A 20,012-nucleotide genomic window follows, 5' to 3' on the forward strand; every position below is an offset into this window, starting at 1 on the left:
GAACTCATATCCTGCACTGTTTAATGAAAGGAAGACTGGCCAGATACGAAAGCCTTGGGCTTGGAAGATCCTTCTGTATTCATACAAGGTCAATGGACGCACGATCAGAGGAGAAGAGACAGTAGGGTTACTTGCTCAACCTGCCAAACGTTTGGGGCATATAACCTCAATCAGGAACTAGAATTAATCTTTCATTAAAGAGGGCCAGCACCAAAGTCCTAAAAGGTATTGTATACTTCCTCCAAATTACTCTTCAAAAGCTGAGGTTGGGAGGCCTCTAAGTAACTAATGGCAACAATATGTTTAAAACACCAATTGCCAGATGGAGTAAAGCTGATATTAAATGAAGCTGACATTAAATAAATAGTCCTTCTCCCCCTCCCTCTGCCAAAAAAAAAAAAAAAAAAATTCCAAAGAGTGCATAGTTCCTTCAAGTTGTTTCGATTTACGGTGTCCCTAAGGACTAAGACTAAGGACTAAGATGTGACCATGGGAAGCACGTATTCATCCCAAGCACGATGCTTGGATTCCCACCATTTCAAAGCCACTTCTGGTCCCAAGCATTTCAAATAAGGGGGACCCAACCTGGATATTGCAGACAAAGATGAAGAAAAGACAACCAAAAATTGTCAAAAGGATGGGATGACTACAGTATGAGAAAAGGCCACAATGTTTGGTGCATATTAGCTTAAGAAAAGGTAAAAATAAAAGGGGGCCAGGTACAGGCCTATGGCACTATGGATGATATGGAGCAACTGGATGGGATAAAATTTTCTCCTCCTCTCATAATGCTAGAGCCCAATAGGGTCATTTATCAAAGCTAAAGGATGGCAAATTCAAGACAGACAAAATTACTCCATCGCATAATGCACAGTTGTACTATGGCATCCACTATTAAAAATGCAATAGTGACTACTAACAGGTGGCTTTTAATGGAGATGAGACAAATTAATGATAATAAGGCTATCAATGACTACTACGCACAAGGGATATATATTACTTCCAGTATCAGAGGCAACCTGAAATGCAGTGAGGTACGTTTGTAGCCCTGTGTCTTGCTTGTGCACTTTCTATAGACATCTATTTGGCCGCAAATGGAACAAAACGCTGGACTAAGCCTTTGAGCTGATCCAACATGACTCTTAAGATTCCTAATTGTGAGCACCTCAAAGAAAGGATGGCAGGATTTTAGGCTGTCTTTGCAAGTGACTAGATAGTCCTGGCACTGAAAATAGACCTGAGTTCCAAGCAGACTTTCCAAAAAGGAAACATCACTCACAATGGATTGTTCCTTTTCACAGGAACACTGCAGCATTCAAAGAACTACACAAGCTCTGATGTAACTGACTCATATCACAAATAAGCGTCTTACCAGCTGGGGCACAACTAAACCACCATTTATTCACCATTGTGAATTTGGGCAGAAAACACAAACCAAAATTAATGCTAAGTTTCTAATCATATAGTGCTAATGCTAACTTAGCATTACTGCTATGTTAAATCATATGCAGAATACTCAATACTAAAACAATAGGATACTTTGGTTGACTGTACCTTTCTAAACACACAAATTCTTAACTTGCAGACTAAAATGTAAACACCAAACCCAGGAGTGTTTACAAGCTATTAACTACAGCAGAAGCATAAGTTGCATGTAACTGATGCCTTAACACAAGCTGCTTTAACATATTGCTGCTCTCCAAAGCTTCAGACGACAATGTTTAACCCAGCCAGCCAGCATGGCTAAGCGTTGTGAGAGTTATACACTTGGCCCTCCACATTTGTGGCTCTCACTTTTGCGGCTTTGATTTAATATGTTCTCTCTAGGAATCTCTAGGCCCTCCAGCGCAACTCTGCTGGAAGCTGACCATAGAGCTGTGATGGAAGGTCTACAGGTTCCTAGAGAAAACACTTCTGTAGGCATTTGTAGGCCATCCCAACATGACTCTATGATCGATCTCTGGCAGATGTTGACCATAGAGTTACACTGGAGGCCCTGGAGATTCCTAGGGAGGTGTTCCCTCAGGTAAAAAGAATAGTGTTGTTGTTGTTTTATTTGTGGTTTTTCCATGTTCACGGGGGACCTTTGCCTCTAACCCCAGCGAATGTAGAGGAATGTATTTCAAAACTCCAGGAAGCTACCCCATTGCCTACCCCTGACTTTTCTAATTCAGAAAGACACCATCCCAGCTGGTACCGTATCTAGCAAGTGCCATTACAGTACCAGACTAATGCAGTACTGTATTCCTAGCCACCAACAAATGCTCCCTTATGGGAACACCCCACCTGAACTCACCCACCCACCCTTTCTAATGCCTCAGCTGAGCTTTCTGTCTCATGACCTACTCAGTTTTAAATAATTTAATAGTAAAACGACACAGAAACCTTTAGACTTAAAATGTTACTTAATGCTCAGCGTGCAGTAGATACAGGATTCTTCTGACACATATTAACTTATGGCACAAACAGCCTTGTGAGTGGTTAGAAGTGATTCCACCTGTTACTCGCCACATTAGCAAAAGGGGGAAGGGGAGCACTGCGGTCCTATGTTTCTGCTGAGAAGTAAGCTCAGATAAGCAAGCACAGGAACTGCAGCGGGGACATACATTTAAGCAAGGCGAGAAAATGCAGAACTGGCCAGAAACAGGAGTACTGCCTTAAAGCGAAATAGCAGAGGTTTACTTTTAATACTACAGTACTTAAAGGATCAGAGCCATGTTTGACACCATCCTCGCTCCTCGCAAAAGAACAGATGACATTCCAGCCAACTGTTCTTGAGCAAGCAGAGGTACCTTTATTTAAAAGGTTTTTTCAAAAACCAAACTCTGTATAGATTACAGGATGAGCTTTTACACTCATGCAAACAGTTTAAGATAAGGCTGGGCCCTTGGTCTATTGCAGCAAATGTCCTTATAAAACCCTAAGCTCCGTTAGCTTTCGTTTCCCTGTTATTTCAGATTGTTCTAACACCAGGAAGCCTACAGATCTGAGACAGGTCTGCAACGTATCTTCTTTCTTGTATGAGGATATGCACGATCACAAATACGTTATGCATATCATATCAAACTATTATTTCTCCTATAACCAAAGTTATGGCTGTATCAAACGTTCATATGGCTAACGGACAAAGCAGAATAAGGCCATTGCTCAAAAGCCTACAATCTTTAAAAATGAGTATTGTACACTCGATTTCTGGGAACCTGACTCCATTACCACCGACACCACTGAAAACCCTATGATTTATACTCTTAACAAACAAGCACCAAATTTTAAATGGCGTGGCAATGCCCACCAGCAACGGAATATCTACAGGACCTAATGAAAGCAAGCTCAGGGGAACTGCCATTTAACAATTACTTGTAGACATTAAGAACTTTTCCACTTTTCTAGAACACTTATTCTAAAGGCAGCAAATAGAGAACACAGTATTTATTATCTGCGTCCCGTTTCCAATTCATAGTGTTACTATTCTCAATATTGCTGTCTGATTCCACAGCCTGGTGAACAACTCTTTCATGTGCCTCCAAAAACAGGCTCCAGAAGTTTAAAAAATGGTCTTATATCCTCCTATTCTTTAAAAATAAGGTTAAAATAAAAACAAAGTATGATTTCAGTGACCCAAGGAGTAGTGAAGTCAGCATCTTAGTTAACCACAAACCCCATCTTAATAAGTATTCCAGAAGTTCTAATATATAAGGGTTATGAGAAAAAAAAATAACTGCTCTTTAAAAGGAGGAATGACTCATCTCTGGACAGGAAACTAAAAACCAGATGAATATTATTCTTGCACAAACCAGCTGAATTCAACATACTCTCTTCTGATGCTGGAAGCTAAAAGTCACTGCTTCTTCCTGACTTCCCTGAATAACGAAGACCGCCGGGTACTATCAGTAAAACTGGAAGTCTGTCTTGCTGAAAAGAACAATTTAAATTACATTTAAATAAAGTAACTGATTCTACAACATTAAGCAACAAACTTTAGCCCATTCTAATTTTCAAAGCGAGGGAGAAAAATTTGGGCCTTTGGCAAATGCTATTCTTTCACATGCTTACCCTATATGTAGTACACACCAGAATGTGTGTGGAAACATGGAAGTGAATGGAGTCGAACATTTTCTAGTACGACAATTTATTCTGCAGATGTAAGCAGATGTCCCACGTCCAATAATAATAATTCTGATATACATCAAAACAAACCATGTAAGCATCCACATTGGCAGAAGAACTATGCACACAAGGCCCTGGAAAATGTGGTCATCATGGGCTCAGTGATCAGTTCACAACCTGCTAGTTAAATATAGACTTTCCAAATATAGGAACTCTATATTTAGCATACAGAGCCAAAGGCACCTTCATTATTGGGGAAGGGGAAGCACCGACATGTTGACGTCGACAATGCCAAGATGATAGCTGGATGTTTCTGAGGCTTGGGAACTGTGTTGTAGAGCCAACAAGCTGCAATATATATACTATCGACTATAAGTCAACTTCATGTATAAGTCGAGGGCAAGTTTGGGGGGCAAAATTATGGATTTTGCTATGACCTATGGATAAGTTGAGGGTAAAACTTAGGGTCATATAGCAAAGGATCTAAAAGATGAAGCAAAGCAATACAGTGTCAAAGAACTTACATACTTCCAGCAGACATAACTCTTTGTGCTTACTCTTAAGTCTGGATGGATGAGAAAGTAGAGGGGGTTGGTGCTTGCTTTTCACAAGGGGATGGTTCCTTCTTTTAAATAAGAGTTAAGATACAGTACTTACATTGACCTGTGGATGAGTCAACTCAGGTTTTTGGGGTCAATTTTTTGCCCTAAATTTGTAGACTTCTACATGAGTATATACAGTATGTACACATACTGTGTTCAATCTCCAAATGTAATGTAAGGGAATTTTCTATAAAGGAGGTTACAGACTACTTCAAACAAGGTGCAAAGGTTAAGCAAAACTGGATAGCCATCATATGTAAGTCAATGATATGATAGTAGGGTTATCAGGTTATGAACAGGCCTGTCAAGAGTGAACCCCCGCATTTCTCAAAGCAGGGAGAAATATTCAAGTCTAGAATTCATCCTGAAACGCCCAGATTTCCACCTGCAAAAATATATCCTTTGCATAGGAACTGCCCCACTTCCACCAGGCTCCATCAATTCACAAACAATCTCCCATCAAAAATAATGCAGTCTATAATGCAGTAACAATGGTGCCATGTTGCTTATAAAGTTGCTTATAAAGACCAGGCCTAATATCCTGAATTTGGTCCTCCTGCATGATGAAGAAATGGGACGATCTTTAAAAAGAAAAAGAAGAACCAGACAAGTTTTGGAGAACAGATCAATCAGTGAAAAAACTGAGTTTCTGCAGCAGCTTGTGAAACAAACAACATGATTGATCAGAGAGGATCCAGAATGGCTATAGGATGTTCCATGTGTTAACAGTCTGCCGTTTGGTGTTACACCTGGGAATCTGTCAGTGGGTTTAGCATGTATCTGCACCTGTTAAGAGGGCATGCCGTGTCTGGTAAAAAGACACCCAAGCCAGGCAGTGAGACAGCAATCTGGAAACGCTCAGTGCAGAGTAATGCCTGTGGCTAACACTGCAGTGTGAGTGTATCTCAGAAATAAATGGCCCGTGAATTACAAAATTAAGATTATAAGAAAGAGGAGATTGCTTCCCACCATTTGGATGATCAGGCCTGTGGTTCCAGGAGGGAGCTACTAAGCAAGAAGGCCAGTGAACAACTGGAACTTCATAATCAGAATATACAAACATAACTTCTCTCCCTATCTCCCTCTCCATATATATATATATATATATGCATACAAAATACAAAAGAGGCTGTTTTTCTTTAAAAATATAAAGCAACATTTGTAGCCCTCCTAATATTGTTGACTTGGTTATTAACCTGGGGTGATGGGAACTATATTCCCCAAGGAGTATAGTTTTGTCCCTAATTTAAAGTAGTCCTAGGTGAGACTAACAACCTGATTTAGATTTTGGAACCTGTTGTATCTTAATGGAATATCGATATGGGTGGGATATAGGCCATGGACCTCTGAAAGTCATAAAAGAAGCATTCAAACAAACAAGACAATATTCCAGCAAATACCATGACATTCATACTTCTAAAGCATACCTTCTAGTAGTTTCAGTGTTTAGTCCACATTTTCAGGAATCCTTTACATTTTCTTTTTAAAAAAAACTGAGCAAATATACAAAGTCTAGTCTTAATGAAAATGGTTCATTGAAAAAAATAGAATGATAAAGAAAATAAGACTGAATTTAGAATTAATGTAAGTGATGTAACTGAAAATACTGATTTAAAAAGTAAAAAAGATTTCTTACATTGAGATCAACTGTAAGCAAATCTACAAATGACAAGTTCAGTGGCACAAATATACCTATCTGTGGGCAATCGATGGCCTGGAAACGCTACCGACTATATACCATATTCAGATTAGAAATGAACATTGTCTTAAAACTATTCCCCTGGCCAGACTTATTTCACAATACACACAAGTCAAAACACAAGAGTGTCACAACTGTGAATGCATGGCTCACTGATCAGAAAGTATCCAACTATGAGCAGCCTTACACAGTTTCTTCTTGTTTTGTACACACTTAAATGGCCCGCGAGAGTCAGCTAGGGATACTCTTCAGCAATCCCTGTGATTTACGCCACTTTCTTTCAGCTGTGTATGTAAATGATGTAATTTTATCAGCGCTGCCCCCAAGTTATTGTTAAAAATAGCATAGGCATGATAGACTGATGAAATGGATATGCTCAATGCAGTGAGGTAATGCAATAAATCAATGGTCTTTCTTGAGGAGCATAACACAAGTTAGAGAAGGCAGCGACTCTGCGTCTTCTCTCACTGCTCCTTTCTTTTTGGCTTGCTTATAGAAAAAACAAAATGATGTGTATTTGAGTTCTAATTATACAATACTCTGGGGAAATTACTCTTTGGGGGCAGACAGGACAGCTGGCATTTCTTGCACTCCCAGAGTTGAACCAATCCTTTTGCTGCTCTTCATCCAGTCCATCATGGTGGTTTCTCAAAAGGTCACCATTCAAAAGAAGCTAAAAGGATGTCCCATGCCACCCTTAAGAGTTGGCATCTAGCCGCCGTTGTTACACTGACCACCATTACATCTGTACCACAATGTAAGCTTGCTAATGTTTAACTTTACTTTGCCTTATGCACATAAACTCAAAGTATTAAAGCAGACGTACTATTCATCACACACACACTTTAAAAGTATGCTACTGAAATAATTCATACGATTCACTAAAATGCAGCCATAAGAGAGCAATGGCTACAGCTCAGGGTCAGCCATTCTGTTATAGCTTGTTGTTTTAAAATGCTTATTAGTTATAGATTTTTAATGTTTTAATGAGTCCCATTCTGGGAGAAAGGCGAGATATGAATAAAGTTATATTGTTTAACTTGTTTTCAGTTGTTAGGCATTTAGAGGCAAGCTAGGATAAAATACAGTAAATTTTAAAAATGCAGTAATAAAATGCTGCCAAAAGTAGAGCTGCACAATAATCATAAAACCCACAATCTGCTATCAAAATGAAAAGTTCCAATGAACTTGCTTACATCTACTAAATCTGCCCTGCTTGGAATACTAAAAGCAGAATAAAGCATCTGGAGTATTATTATCCAGGGTTTTCCTCCTAAAGACGTTGGAAACAGACAGTGAAACAGACTCAGGATGTACTTTGTAAAAAAGGATTTCTTCCACAAGTAGCTCAATGTGTTTTGGTCCAGAAATAGTTACTGTACTCAACCCTTCTTCAAGGATTGCTAAAAGGAAGAGTGAGGGAGGGATAATACATGTAGTAACAATTATAAACAAGACTGAAGAAACACAAAACAATATATGTGCTCATATATGCCCTGTTACTTGACATCCCTGTGGGATCATTTTCAAATCATGTATGCAGAGAGTATTTTTTACACATATGTAGTTTTATATGCTTCAACATATCGCTTCTTAATAGCTATTTTGTATGCAATTTAGTGAGGCACTTTTCTATTTCGTCAGTCTTATGTCTTGCTTATGGTTATTCATGCGCATGTCATGTCTCCTCCTCCTTTTAACACGTCCTGAAGTAGGCCATACAAATATTTCTTGGGCAAAACACACTGGGCTACTTACTGAATAAAACTTACAAACCCTGAGACTCAGTCTCTTGCTCACGTCTGAGTCTTTCTGCTTGGCCAAATGTGAACACGCTTCTTCATCACTCTGCTGTATTTTCAACTCACTTTACTCAACATCTATCATACGGTATGAGTCCTAACTTAGCCATACTTTTATGGGTCCTTCCCCCAGTTTCTACGCTGTACCTTATCCGTTCATAGTCTTCTCACACTAAGGCCTAGATATCTAACAATTTTCATGAGATTTCTGGATGTATACTAAATCTGAGACCTTTCACTGTAACTGCTGAACGATGCAGAACCTCCTCAGTCAAACTCCCTGACTTCACAATCTATTGTACAAATGACCAATGATAATATTTAGCTAAACTGAACAGTATTTATTTTGAAAAAGGTTGCAGAAACTGTGTACTTATCCAATTCTTTCTTTATTGTTCTTACATTACTTACAACTGAACTTAAGTACAATGACCTTATGACTATTACTTACATTATACACCCATTTATCTTTAACTGACAAAGTTTAGAGTGTTTTTAACCAAATCTTATAAGGAAGTAAATGCCCCTACAAACAGGTACATTGGAAAGTGTAAGTAAGAGAAGGAATGCCTAGCAAATTGTCGGCAGACACAGCAACAAAATGCTGGACTCAGTGCAAGAAAATAATACATGGGGGAAACTTTAGAGATTCGAGTCCAAAACACAATGCAGACATAATCTAGTTTGAGACCACTTTAACTGCCCTGGGTCAGTGCTAAGGAACCGTGGGAACTGTAATTTATCATGCAACCAAAGCGCTCTGACGGAGAAGGCTAAATGTCTTACAAAGCTACAGTTCACAGAATTCCCTAGCATTGAACCAGGGCAGTTAAAGTCGTCTCAAACTGGATTATTTCTGCAGTGTGCTTTGGACCAGACTGATGCATGTAAAATGGTCAATATCTACACCAACTTGTTAAGGAAGGCAAATCTCTTCATTGCCATCCTTTCTTGAGCTTGGAAGCCATGTTTCTACATATGTTGACAAGTAAGAAAGAGCCTTATGCAGCAAAGAGAATACTAGCAACACTTACTTACAGTATTTTTATACATTCCTCATTATAACACATTGTTGTAAAAACCTATTGAATGTAGCGATCATTTCAACATCTGGTTCAACGTACTTTATCCCACACTACGCTTTTGGAAAATATGCTGTGGTCAAGACATCTGGTAAAGTTCTAAAAGAGACACGCAGCATGGATAGTGAGATACGGCTTGTTGCTTGTCTTGTTCGCTCAAAAGCTAAAAACTGAACGGTTTTCTTTTATCTTTGCATGGAGAGATATTATTAACTTCAGCTTCCTGCATAGCAAGAAGGTAAAAGAGATTTCCACAAATTCTAAATGGTTTACTGAACAGTGAGCTGATTGTTCGTAGCAGCAAGATCTCAAGCTGGATCCTTTGTAACTCCAAACATTCACTACATGAAATCCTGCTTGTGCTCTGCGCATGTGGCCCATAGGTACACAATGATCATTTTAATGTTTGTAGAAACCTACCCCATAAACCTACCATGTTCCTTTACCTCACAGAGAGGACAAAAAAAAGCAGAATATCAGCATGAACCCAAGTCCTTGAAATCACTTAGTACTGGGCATGATTAAGTTGTTTTGCTTGTAATCATGATTTAGCAACTTTAATGTCCTCACTATCAAGAAACCATATTAAGGACAGCTGTGCCTCCAATGAAAACAATGTGTAAGATTTTCCATTACAAAGTGCCTACTATTTCTTAAACATGAAATGCCAGTTTTTAAAAATTAGATTCTGTAAAAGGATCAGTGGCATCTGGGGAAAGGGGTAATATCAAAAACATCTTAAAAGGTTATTAAGAGGCCTTTGCAGATTGCTACTGCAAAACCGCACATGGATGTATAAAGGCCTTTCTGAGAGTGAGAGCAAGTTAATGAAATGTCACTCCAAACATTTCAGTGCATGGAGACAGGGCCAACCTGATACAGACGGACCAATACTGAACTGTAAGCCCATGAAGAAAACAACATATTACAAGGACAAAGGACCACCGCTATTCTCTGCATTTCCAACGTTCAGGTTGTCTTTTCCCTTAGAAAAAGGAAACGTAATGGGTAGAAAACCCACAGAAGTGAGGCCCAATGAAGACCAACAATGGTCAGCAACAACAGAATAGTGGTTTGCAGCTGGGATGCAAAAATGGAAAGGATGAAGCGGAGTGGAACGGAAGCATCCTGAAGCTGAACATGGCTGGCAAGAATAGTGAACAGGAGCACTCACAATGCAACGTCACAGGCCCCACATCAATACCTATCATAATTACATTGCCACATCCATTATGCACAGGACAAATTGAACTAGAAAATCTTATTCAACGGTAGAGAAAGAAGAAAAAAGAAAGAAACATTGACTGGTTGAACGCCACAGATATCTAGACCGGAATTCTTTCGGCAAACAATAACACCGGTCTAAAATTGTGCTGCTATCTAGTTGCTATTGGAGACCATGCTCAGAAAGTCTGCCTTATAGTCAGCCACACAACTGCCTTTCTTTCAAACATAACCTATTTGTATGAGTTTCCTGTCAACAGAACTCCTACATCTACATATAAACACCAACAATAGCTTCCTCTGGAGAGAAAGGGGGGGGCGGGGGCTAAAATCAATTTTAAATAATTTTAAAAACAGGCAAAGTAAGTAATTTTTTTCTCAAGAAAGAAAGAAAGAAAGAACGACCGACCAAACATTAAGTAAAACCTGTAGATGCACCTTTGGAGTGTTTCCCTGAAGGCCTCTTGGGTAATGACTCCTCAATGGAATGTGCTGATGTATGTAGTGCATTTTCTAAACTGTTTCCAATGCTGTTTATAGGGGTCTCGGATCTTGGAGTGACCTAGGAAGAAAGAAAGAAAGAAAGAAAACTGCATGAAGCAAGCTAGGCAGATTTACTTATCCAAGCTAAGAGTTTAAGTCTCATGTTGATTTATTTAAAAGCTATTTCCCTGTTTACAAGTTGGTTTGTATGGTATAGCAAGTTATCACTTTTGGGATATCAAATAATCAAAGACAAAAGTTTCGTTCAAACTGCAGATTCTATGTGTTGAATCCTAGTTCGCACACACTATGAAATGAATATACTGATGACTTTGCTATTTTGTCAACTGCAAGTGGGTACCTCACTTCTTCAAAAACTCATTTTTGTCCTGGAATACATTAAATCTTGCCCATTCACAACCAATTCAACTTGTACATTGACTCACCCTCATCAAATAAACATATAAACAAAAAGCCCCAAGCAGTTCCAAGTATATAACTTGAGATAGCCAATATTGTTCCTTGTTGGGCTTCCAATTGTCTAGCAACATTTTTTTTTTGCTCGGTGCCATATTCACTGATGCAGCATCTGGTTCACATTCCTGAGAAGGAGAAAATGTAGTAGACACGCTTGTTTACAAGAAGACTGGGGAACCATTGTTTGCATGGCGAGGGTGTTCTGCCTCCCTCATGTTCAAAGCCCTCAAGAATCAGGACGGTATACTGTAAATACTCAACTATAAGTCAACCTCATCTATAAGTCAAGGGCAGGTTTTGGGGCAAAAATTATGGATTTCTATATGACCCATGGATAAGCCAAGGGTAAAACTTAGGGGCATGTAGCAAAGGATCCTAAGGATGAAGCAAAGCAAAACAATGTCAAAGAACTTACAAAAATTCAGCAGGTATAACGGCTTGTGCATACCCTCAATGTTGGAGGGATGAGAAAATTTAGACGGAGCAGTGCTTCCGGGACAGACTACACGCTTGCCTTTCACCAGGGATAACTCCTTTTAAAGGATAGTACATATACTGGCCCATAGATAAGTTGACTCAGGGGTTTTGTCCCCCATGCTATTAAACATTTACATGAAACTGCTGGGGCGCGGTGTTATCAGTACGCTGATGATACCCAAATACAGTAGTCTTCTCTGTGTCTCCGACTGATGCAGTGACCAGGGATGGCATCTCTCCTCTTGATGCCTGTCTAGACTCGGTAATGGGCTGGATGAGGGAAAACAGACTCAGCTTGAATCCAGAGAAAATGGAAGTGCTCATGATAGGTTCCCCCGGTCTGGGATTGGAGGTTTGTCCACCTGTCCTGATCAGGGTCACGCTCCCCTTGAAGGACTCTGTTCGCAGTCTGGGGGTGCTCCTGGAGTCGTCGCTCCACCTCACATCCCAGGTGGATGCGATGGTCAGGAGCACCTGTTTTCAACTCCGGTTGATACGCCAGCTGCGACCCTTCCTGGGCCGGAGGGACTTTGAAACGGTGGTACATGCTCTGGTAACCTCTCGTTTGGATTTCTGTAATGCGCTCTACATGGGGCAACCCTTGTACCATTCCCGGAAGCTACAGTTGGTTCAAAATATGGCAGCTAGAGTGGTCACTGGATCTTCCAGGGCCACCCATATAACACCAGTATTAAAAGATCTCCATTGGCTGCCCATTCGCTTCCGAGTGCAATACAAGGTGTTGGTTATTACCTACAAAGCCCTAAATGGCTTGGGCCCAAGGTACTTGGAGAACCGCCTCTTCCCCTATAACCCGCCCCACACACTCAGATCGGCTGGGAAGCATTTGCTGAGAGTCCCAGATTCAAAATACGCCACAACATTGTGTAGAGCCTACTCCATCTCAGCTCCTCTGCTCTGGAACGCGCTTCCCAATGAGCTCCGCTCAGCCACCTCCCTTGACCGGTTCAAGAAGGAACTAAAAACCTTCCTGTTCCAAAAAGCTTTCCCCTAATTCCTTTCCTTTGTAGCCTCCTTCCTCCCCCCCCACTGTTATTATTTTTGTTGTTGAACATCCTATGCTAGCTGGATATTGTTATATTGTGAATGGTACTGTGATTTTAATGTATATTTGCTGTTTATCGTGTTTTTATCCTGTAACTGAAATTGTTGTAACCCGCCTTGATCTACGGAAACGGGCTATAAATAAATATTTTATTATTATTATATTATTTTGGGTCATTTTTGTGACTAAAATCTCTGGACTTATACATCAGTATATACAGCATGTTTTCTAGTACTAGCAATGTCATCTCAACACTTTTAATGCTTTCAAGCACATCAGATCGCTTGTGCCGCACCTTGCGAGAGCCACCCAAGCCATCCCTAGCCCTCCTTTTAGTACCATCTGTCCATACTGCTCACCACACACTGATGCTTGCATCCAAAATGTACTCCCTGGCATCTTTCTAACTGCTGAGATGTTTCACCCACCTTCCATTGACACCGTCAGGTTCTCTCTCTTTCCCTACCTGTTTTTACCATACCTGAGTTACAGGAACGCATGCACCAGCTCAGTGCTATTCTAAGGACATGCCCAAGAGCATTTCTTTGTTATCTCTGACAGGTGTACTTGTACTCCTACAAAAATTATTTTTATAAGATATCCACGTCTCATACACATATATATATGTGAGAGAGAGAGTTATATTGGGGGGGGGACCTTTCCCATGGCAAGAAATCCAGGTTGCTCCCATTAGTATATTTTTATCCCATGTTGAAGGTCTATATGTTTAGGAATCATAACAAGGAAAATGGGGCGATGGGAAGAATGAATCTGTTTGGCACTTCTGAAACTGGTTTAGTTCAGCATGAGGTTTTGTGAATATTAACCCACTTCTTCAGAAGCAATAAGGAGTGGATGAATAGCTATGAAAGCTCATGATGAAGTAAACCAGTTAGTCTCAAAGACTCAAAAGATTCCCTTTTCCCCACTGCTTCTCCACTCCATTTTTGTATTTTCTTATGCTGTGAGATTAACATGGCCATCGCTTTGGGAAACATTTTGGCAGGTATCTGATCTCCGCTGGCTGTTTAGTGGCTATCTAGCTGGGCATTTTTCTTAACATTTTGTGTTGGGCTTTAAAGGGATTGCTCCCATTTCTTCCTTGCCCATTCCCTTCCAAATCTTCACTTCCATTCTTTGATTTAACTATGTATACAACATTATGACTCAACAGCATTCATTATAGTTAACTTAATCCAGATGTCCTCCCTTAACCAGCATTTGAAAATGATTTCCAAAGCCTGATTAGAATTCAGATGTGTCTTAAGCCATTTTACAACTGATACAGAGGTAATGCTCTACTATATGTTTAAAGCAAATTTGTGTTAGAGGTGAAAAAGGAAGCACAGAGAATCGGCCAACCTTTTTAATCACCTAACCCTGGCTGTTAAAAGAAGAGGAGCCTTACATGGCAGAGTGAGATGTTGAAGGAGCTCAGTGTCAAATTGAACTGCTTTACATAAAACAACTCTCTTCTCATTTTCATTAACTCAAGATTATAACTCATTATTAACAGAAGTATTGCTGTTCATATGATCTCTAAATAAATCAAGAACTGTAGCTCTGAGTAGGAATTGAAAAGACGTTCTTTGCAAAAAACTTTAGATCAGCTTTACAGCCTCCAGATCTGCTGTTTTGTTCCCACCTTCCTTCTATTCTTTTTTTGGTATGCCAACATTTAACTGGTTTACTAAAGGCCAACCTGGTATTCTGAAGTCCTACTGTAGCTGCTAGTATACAATCATGTATTAGATGTAGTTATCAATTGACAGTGCGTATAACCCCTGGCTTTTGTTTTGTACAAAGCCCAAAGAGACCAAAAGGAAGTTCCTTGTTAACTGTCCAGTAATTCATCTTCTGGAGCCCACAGTTCACCAGACTTTCTGGCTGTTCTTCCAAGGCCTGGCTGTTTCATGGACTACATCTCACACTCTTCAACCACAATCTAGGCTCGTATTTTCTCTCTCCGTGGGAAATGCTTTCTTTCAGACATGCAGAGTTGCTTTCAGACCCTTTGGACGGTGTATTGCACAAGTGTGCCACCAACAAGCTCTTACATCGAACAGCACTTGGGATATGGACCTGTCGTTTAAACAGGGCTGCTCCACAATGTTGTTTGGCTGTTTGCTGAGCTAAAGATGTGATGCAATGTTTTAATTTTTAAAAAGCAACAAACTAGCTGCTGGTTTCAAGAAGTCAGTTTATTCCAAAAGGTGAAGCTTCGTTCTTTGGAGCACAGTGTGACTGTTAAAAACCACAATTAAAGGCTGATTAGGATTTCTGTTTCACGAACACAGAAAAATGCTATCTGCACCTGCAAGAGGCAGGTTGATCCTGGCCAATTAGTACTTCAGCAAGGTCCATGTTAGTTTCCATGAGACAGAAACTTCCATTCAAAGCCCTTCTGTCTCAGAAGGCAGTGGGCATGTGTCCTGTCCAATACGTCAGAATAAAATGTGTACGCTCCAAGCCCCGAGGGATAGATCTTGAAGGTTTAATATACTGATACTTCCAATGCCTTCAAGTCTACCTTCTTGTTGTTTGCCTTCACAGTCATTTCCAACTTATGGTGACCCCAACCAAGGCAAACCTATTATGGGTTTTTCTTGGCAAGATTTGTTCAGAGGGGGCTGACTTTGCCTTCCCCTGAGGCTGGGAGCATGACTTGTCCAGGGGGTTTCCGTGGCACAGCAAGGCTTCAGACCCTGATCTCCAGAGTCATAGTCCCACACTCAAATCACTACACCATGTTTACCTTAGGAGGCCACAATAACAAAGATATAAGCAAGCGTGCCTGGAATCGCTTCTGAAGAATCGAAAGGGAAGTTAAATGCCTGCCCACAAGTTCCTTCCCATGATTTAATAAACACTCAGCTGCTCATCTCTGTTTAGTGATCCCAGTATTTTGAGACATAAACAAAACAAAACAACCAGCCAAATGTACACTTGGACAATACCATCCCACTATTTAAATATATATATTCCAAGGTAGTCGTGTTCTAAAGGTACAAACAATTAAAAAGTGCCTATAGAAAATAACTGTTTAGCTGACCAAACACCACTTTGTCAGATCCAAGTTGCATAAGTTACGAAGTTGCTAAAATATTTTTGAGGACAACTGACGTTCAATTTGGCCAAGGGCCAGGTTGCTTTTATAGTTAAATGGAACCACTGATTGGTTGCCCAATATGTCCCGTTTTTGACCATTGCTCCATATGGAAAACCAAAGGCCCACTCTTCCCCTCCAGTGCCTTGCCACCTTAGGCAGAAAGCTGTTTTCTTACCCCAAGTTCATCTCAAGAACGTCTAAGTAGAAATCGGTTATGTCTTTCGCTGCATAGCCATTGTTTCATGTGGGATCCAGTGCCGAACAGCTTCGACATCATCATGGGCTTCTCATGTAGAATGTGTGGCCCTCAGGACAGCTTCCACACTGCAGCTCCCATGGCAATGCTGTTCAGGACTAAGGGACACCACAGTCCAAAGACATCTAGAAGGCCACACATTCACCACCACTGTATTTATGGTTTTAACAAGATGGCAACCCTTGGCTGACACAGGACAAGCCCACTTCTGTAGAGAAGGGAACAGATACAGATCAAGAGGAAGGAGTCTCCCACGTGAAAGAGGAAGATGGGAGAAGGGTAGACCTGTTGGTCCACTGGCAAAACTAGCTGCTAGCCATGGTGAGGTGGGTGACATTCTTTCCCCGAGAACCATGCTCCTTGGCCTCTCCAAAGAGTCTGGGAGAAAGGTTCCAGGACGCCATACCCACCTTGTGGCAACCAGGACACGTCCCCATGGAGCTTGCCGTAGGAGCGCCAGGGCTCTTGCTGGTACTGGCAATGATGTTCTGGATCTTGGTGAGCTCCTGCCTCAGGACCTGCTTTTGATGGAAACTGAAGGCAGGGTGGTTGGAAGCCATGGTGAAGAGCAACAGGAACTCATCCCCGGTCCGGCCCTCGTTGAGCTGCAGCCCATAGTTGTGGATGACGGAGTCGATGTGGGTGAGGGTGCGGAAGAGGACCCCGGCCGCCTCCCGGTGGGATGAGCCCAGGAGCGCAAGGGAGACCAGGAGTTTGCTGCGCACCACCTCATCTGTCAGGTTGGTCAGGCTGCCTAGGTCCGCGGGGTTGTTGGCCTTGATTTCCGAATCCCGCAGGGAGTGGTAGTCCTTGCGCGCCAGGTCCTCCAGGCAGGCGCCCAGGAAGCGCAGCTCGAGGGGGATGCACAGGTCCAGCAGGCCGCAGAGGAACTCCACCCGCTGAGGAGAGGGCAGCTCCGAGAACCAGCGGTACACGCTCTCCCTCTGCAGCCGCGGGCACCGCTTCTCTACCATGCTGCCAGCTGGGGCCACCTGAGGCAGCAGGACAGGGCCCCCTCTCGGGTCGGAGGGCACCCAGACAGCCCTCTGCGTCGCACAGGAGGAGGAAGAGGAGGAGGAAGGGATGGGGGGGACGAAGCCCACGCACAAAGCCAGCGGGCCCTAGAAAAAACCCCGGGGGGCCAGGCTCAGTCTGAAGGGGGTCAAGCTCCGGACAGAGAGCGCAGACACAGAAGCAGGATGGGGTTGTTGTTGAAAAAGGCGGACCACCATTACCACCGACACCCCCTAAAAACAAAGGGGGGAACGAGGAGGGGGACTAATGAGACCACCAGTGTCCCCTTAAAAAGGGGGGATAGAGAGGAAGGAGGAGGATGCAGGGATGAAGGGGAGGACTGAAACCACCAGCACTCCTTTAAAAAGGTGGGAATAGAGGGCAAAGGGGGAAGTAGATAGGGGAGAAGGAGGGGGGCTAATGAGACAACTAGCACCCCCTTTAAAAGGGGGGGAAAGGGGGGGGGGGGAAAAAAAGGGGGGATGAAGGGGGACGGAGACCACCAGCACCTCTGAAAAGGGGGAGGAATAAAAAGGGAGGGGGGTCTAGGAAGGGGAATAAATGGGGGGGGGGGAATAGAGATATTAAACAGGGGAGAAGGGGAGGGCCAATGAGACAAGTAGACCCCCTTAAAAAGGGGGGAGTGGAGAGGAAGGTGTATTAGATATTGGGGAAAGGGAAGGGCCAACGAAACCCCCTAAAAGGTGAAGGGGAACGGAGAGGCAAGGGGGGGATAGACAGGGGCGAAGGGGGCTGAGACCACCAGCTCCCCTTAAAGCAAAGTGGGGAGCAGACTGGGAGGAAAGGGAGGGACTAAGGAGACCCCCTTTAAAAGGGGGGGGTGAAAAAGAAAGGGGAGAGTAGAGAAGGAGGAGGAGGAGACCCAGCAGCAGCCCCTTTGAAAAGGAAAGAGGTAAAGGGGGATGAAAGGGGGGGGGGGAAAGGGACCCCTCACACCCCCGAAAATGGGGGGGGGGGGGGGGGGAATTAAGAAAGAGAGGGTCCCTAATGAGACCCCACCAGAACCCCCCCTTCTAAAAAGAACCAGAGAGAGGGAGGGGCGTCAGGCAGGAAGGAGGCCCCAGCCCCTCCCCCAAATAATGGGACCCCGAAGAAGGGGAGCGAGGGAAGGGGGCGGCAGCGCTGATGCTGACCAGGCCCTCCCCAAAAGCCAGGGGAGCAGAAGGGGCTCCTCTAATGGCAGGCCATGGCGAGGGAGGCAGGCAGGGAAGGAGAGACGGGGCACAGGCGGCAACCAGCGGCCCCTCTTCGGCCTCCCTCACGCGGCGCCGGCGGCGGCGGTGGCAGTGGCGGCTGCCTCCCTTCGCCTGAGCCCGGCTCCCTCCATCCCTGGCGCGGCCGGACGGGCCCAGGAGGCGGCGGCGAGAGGAAGGGATGCCGCCCGCCTCACCGTCGACGGAGGAAGGAAGGAAGGAGGCCGCTCTGCTTTAGGCCTCCCTTCGCTCTTCTTCGCCTCAGAGAACCACAGCCAACGAAAATAGTCCCCGCTGCTGCTGCTGCCGCCGCCGCGGAGGAGCACGCGCCGCTGACGTACCGAAGCGCCGTTACGTCCCTCTCTCTCTTTCTCTTTATCTCTCTATGTGCGAGTCCAAAGGCGGAGGGATACTCCCCTTGACGCGGATCGGTGAAGAGGCTCCGCCGGCACAGAAAGGAGGTGGGACGGACTCGTTCCTTCACTTCGCAGGCTCCGCCCACTCACCTCCCTCTCTTTCGAGGCGCCTCTTGATTGGCTTTCGCTTCGCCACCTTCCCCTTTTCTCTCCCTCCGCTCTCTCGAAGCGCGTCCTGATTGGTCGGCGCTTCTCCACCTTTCCTCCCCCCTCCCTTCCCTTTCTTTCCCTCCTCCTCCTCTTCTTTTTTCTAATAACCGTCCGCCTAACGGTAACCCGCTCGCGACACCAGCGGCTGTCAATCACCCTCCGCGCAAGCCACGCCCCCCGCTAAAGGGAGAAGGGAAGGGGGCGTGGCGCCCAGAGTTTGGAGGCGCGTGCGCAGTAGAAGCGTCTCGGGGAGGAGGAGCCGGAGCCGCGGTTGCTTAGCAACAGTCTGCAGAAGGTTGAATGAGAAGGGAGGGAGGGGGGAATGAGAGGAGACGGCGGTTGCTTAGCGACGGGAGGAGAGGATGGGGAAAGAGGAAAAACTCCGTTGCCTAGCAACCAGGGCAGCAGCCGTGACTCTGTGACTGCGTCCGCACTGGAGAAATAGCCCAGTTTGACACCGCTCTAAGTGCCCTGGCTCAAGGCTGTGGAATTCTGGGAATTGGATTTTGTTGTGGGGCCCACATGGTCGTTCCCTTCATCTGCCAAGCTTTGGGGAGCACAACGCAGCTGTCCACTGTGAGGGAGAAGAGACTGAGGCTCCATCCATCCATCCATGGAGAGAGGAAAGGCAGAGGCACCAGGGACCATATTGCAGGCCTAGGATGGAGGATGATGGAGAGCACCAGGGAACGCCAAGGGAAAATCAGCATCTGCTTTGTAGACTACTATAGCAAAGCCTTTGGCTTCCCAAAAAGGGGAAGCATGTGCAGAGGGCAACCCCCCTTTAGCATCTCCCAAAAGTGCTCCTGAGCATGTGCAGAGGGCAACCCCCCC

General features: G+C 43.7%; 1 protein-coding gene across 1 annotated transcript in view; it reads right to left on the bottom strand.

The window, feature by feature from the left end:
- ZCCHC14 (zinc finger CCHC-type containing 14) overlaps positions 1-17,845 on the bottom strand; it is a 31,450-nt gene extending 13,605 nt beyond the window's left edge. Inside the window, exons 1-2 of the mRNA XM_042438149.1 lie at positions 16,795-17,845; positions 10,955-11,078 (exon numbers count right to left, since the gene is read on the bottom strand). Of these exons, the coding sequence (XP_042294083.1) occupies positions 10,955-11,078; positions 16,795-17,358 (688 nt within the window). The 5' untranslated portion in view covers positions 17,359-17,845. The remainder of the gene's footprint in view (positions 1-10,954; positions 11,079-16,794) is intronic.
- Positions 17,846-20,012: the final 2,167 nt, after the last annotated feature.

The sequence above is a fragment of the Sceloporus undulatus genome, chromosome 8 (assembly GCF_019175285.1).
Source record: "Sceloporus undulatus isolate JIND9_A2432 ecotype Alabama chromosome 8, SceUnd_v1.1, whole genome shotgun sequence".
Taxonomy (NCBI): Eukaryota; Metazoa; Chordata; class Lepidosauria; order Squamata; family Phrynosomatidae; genus Sceloporus; species Sceloporus undulatus.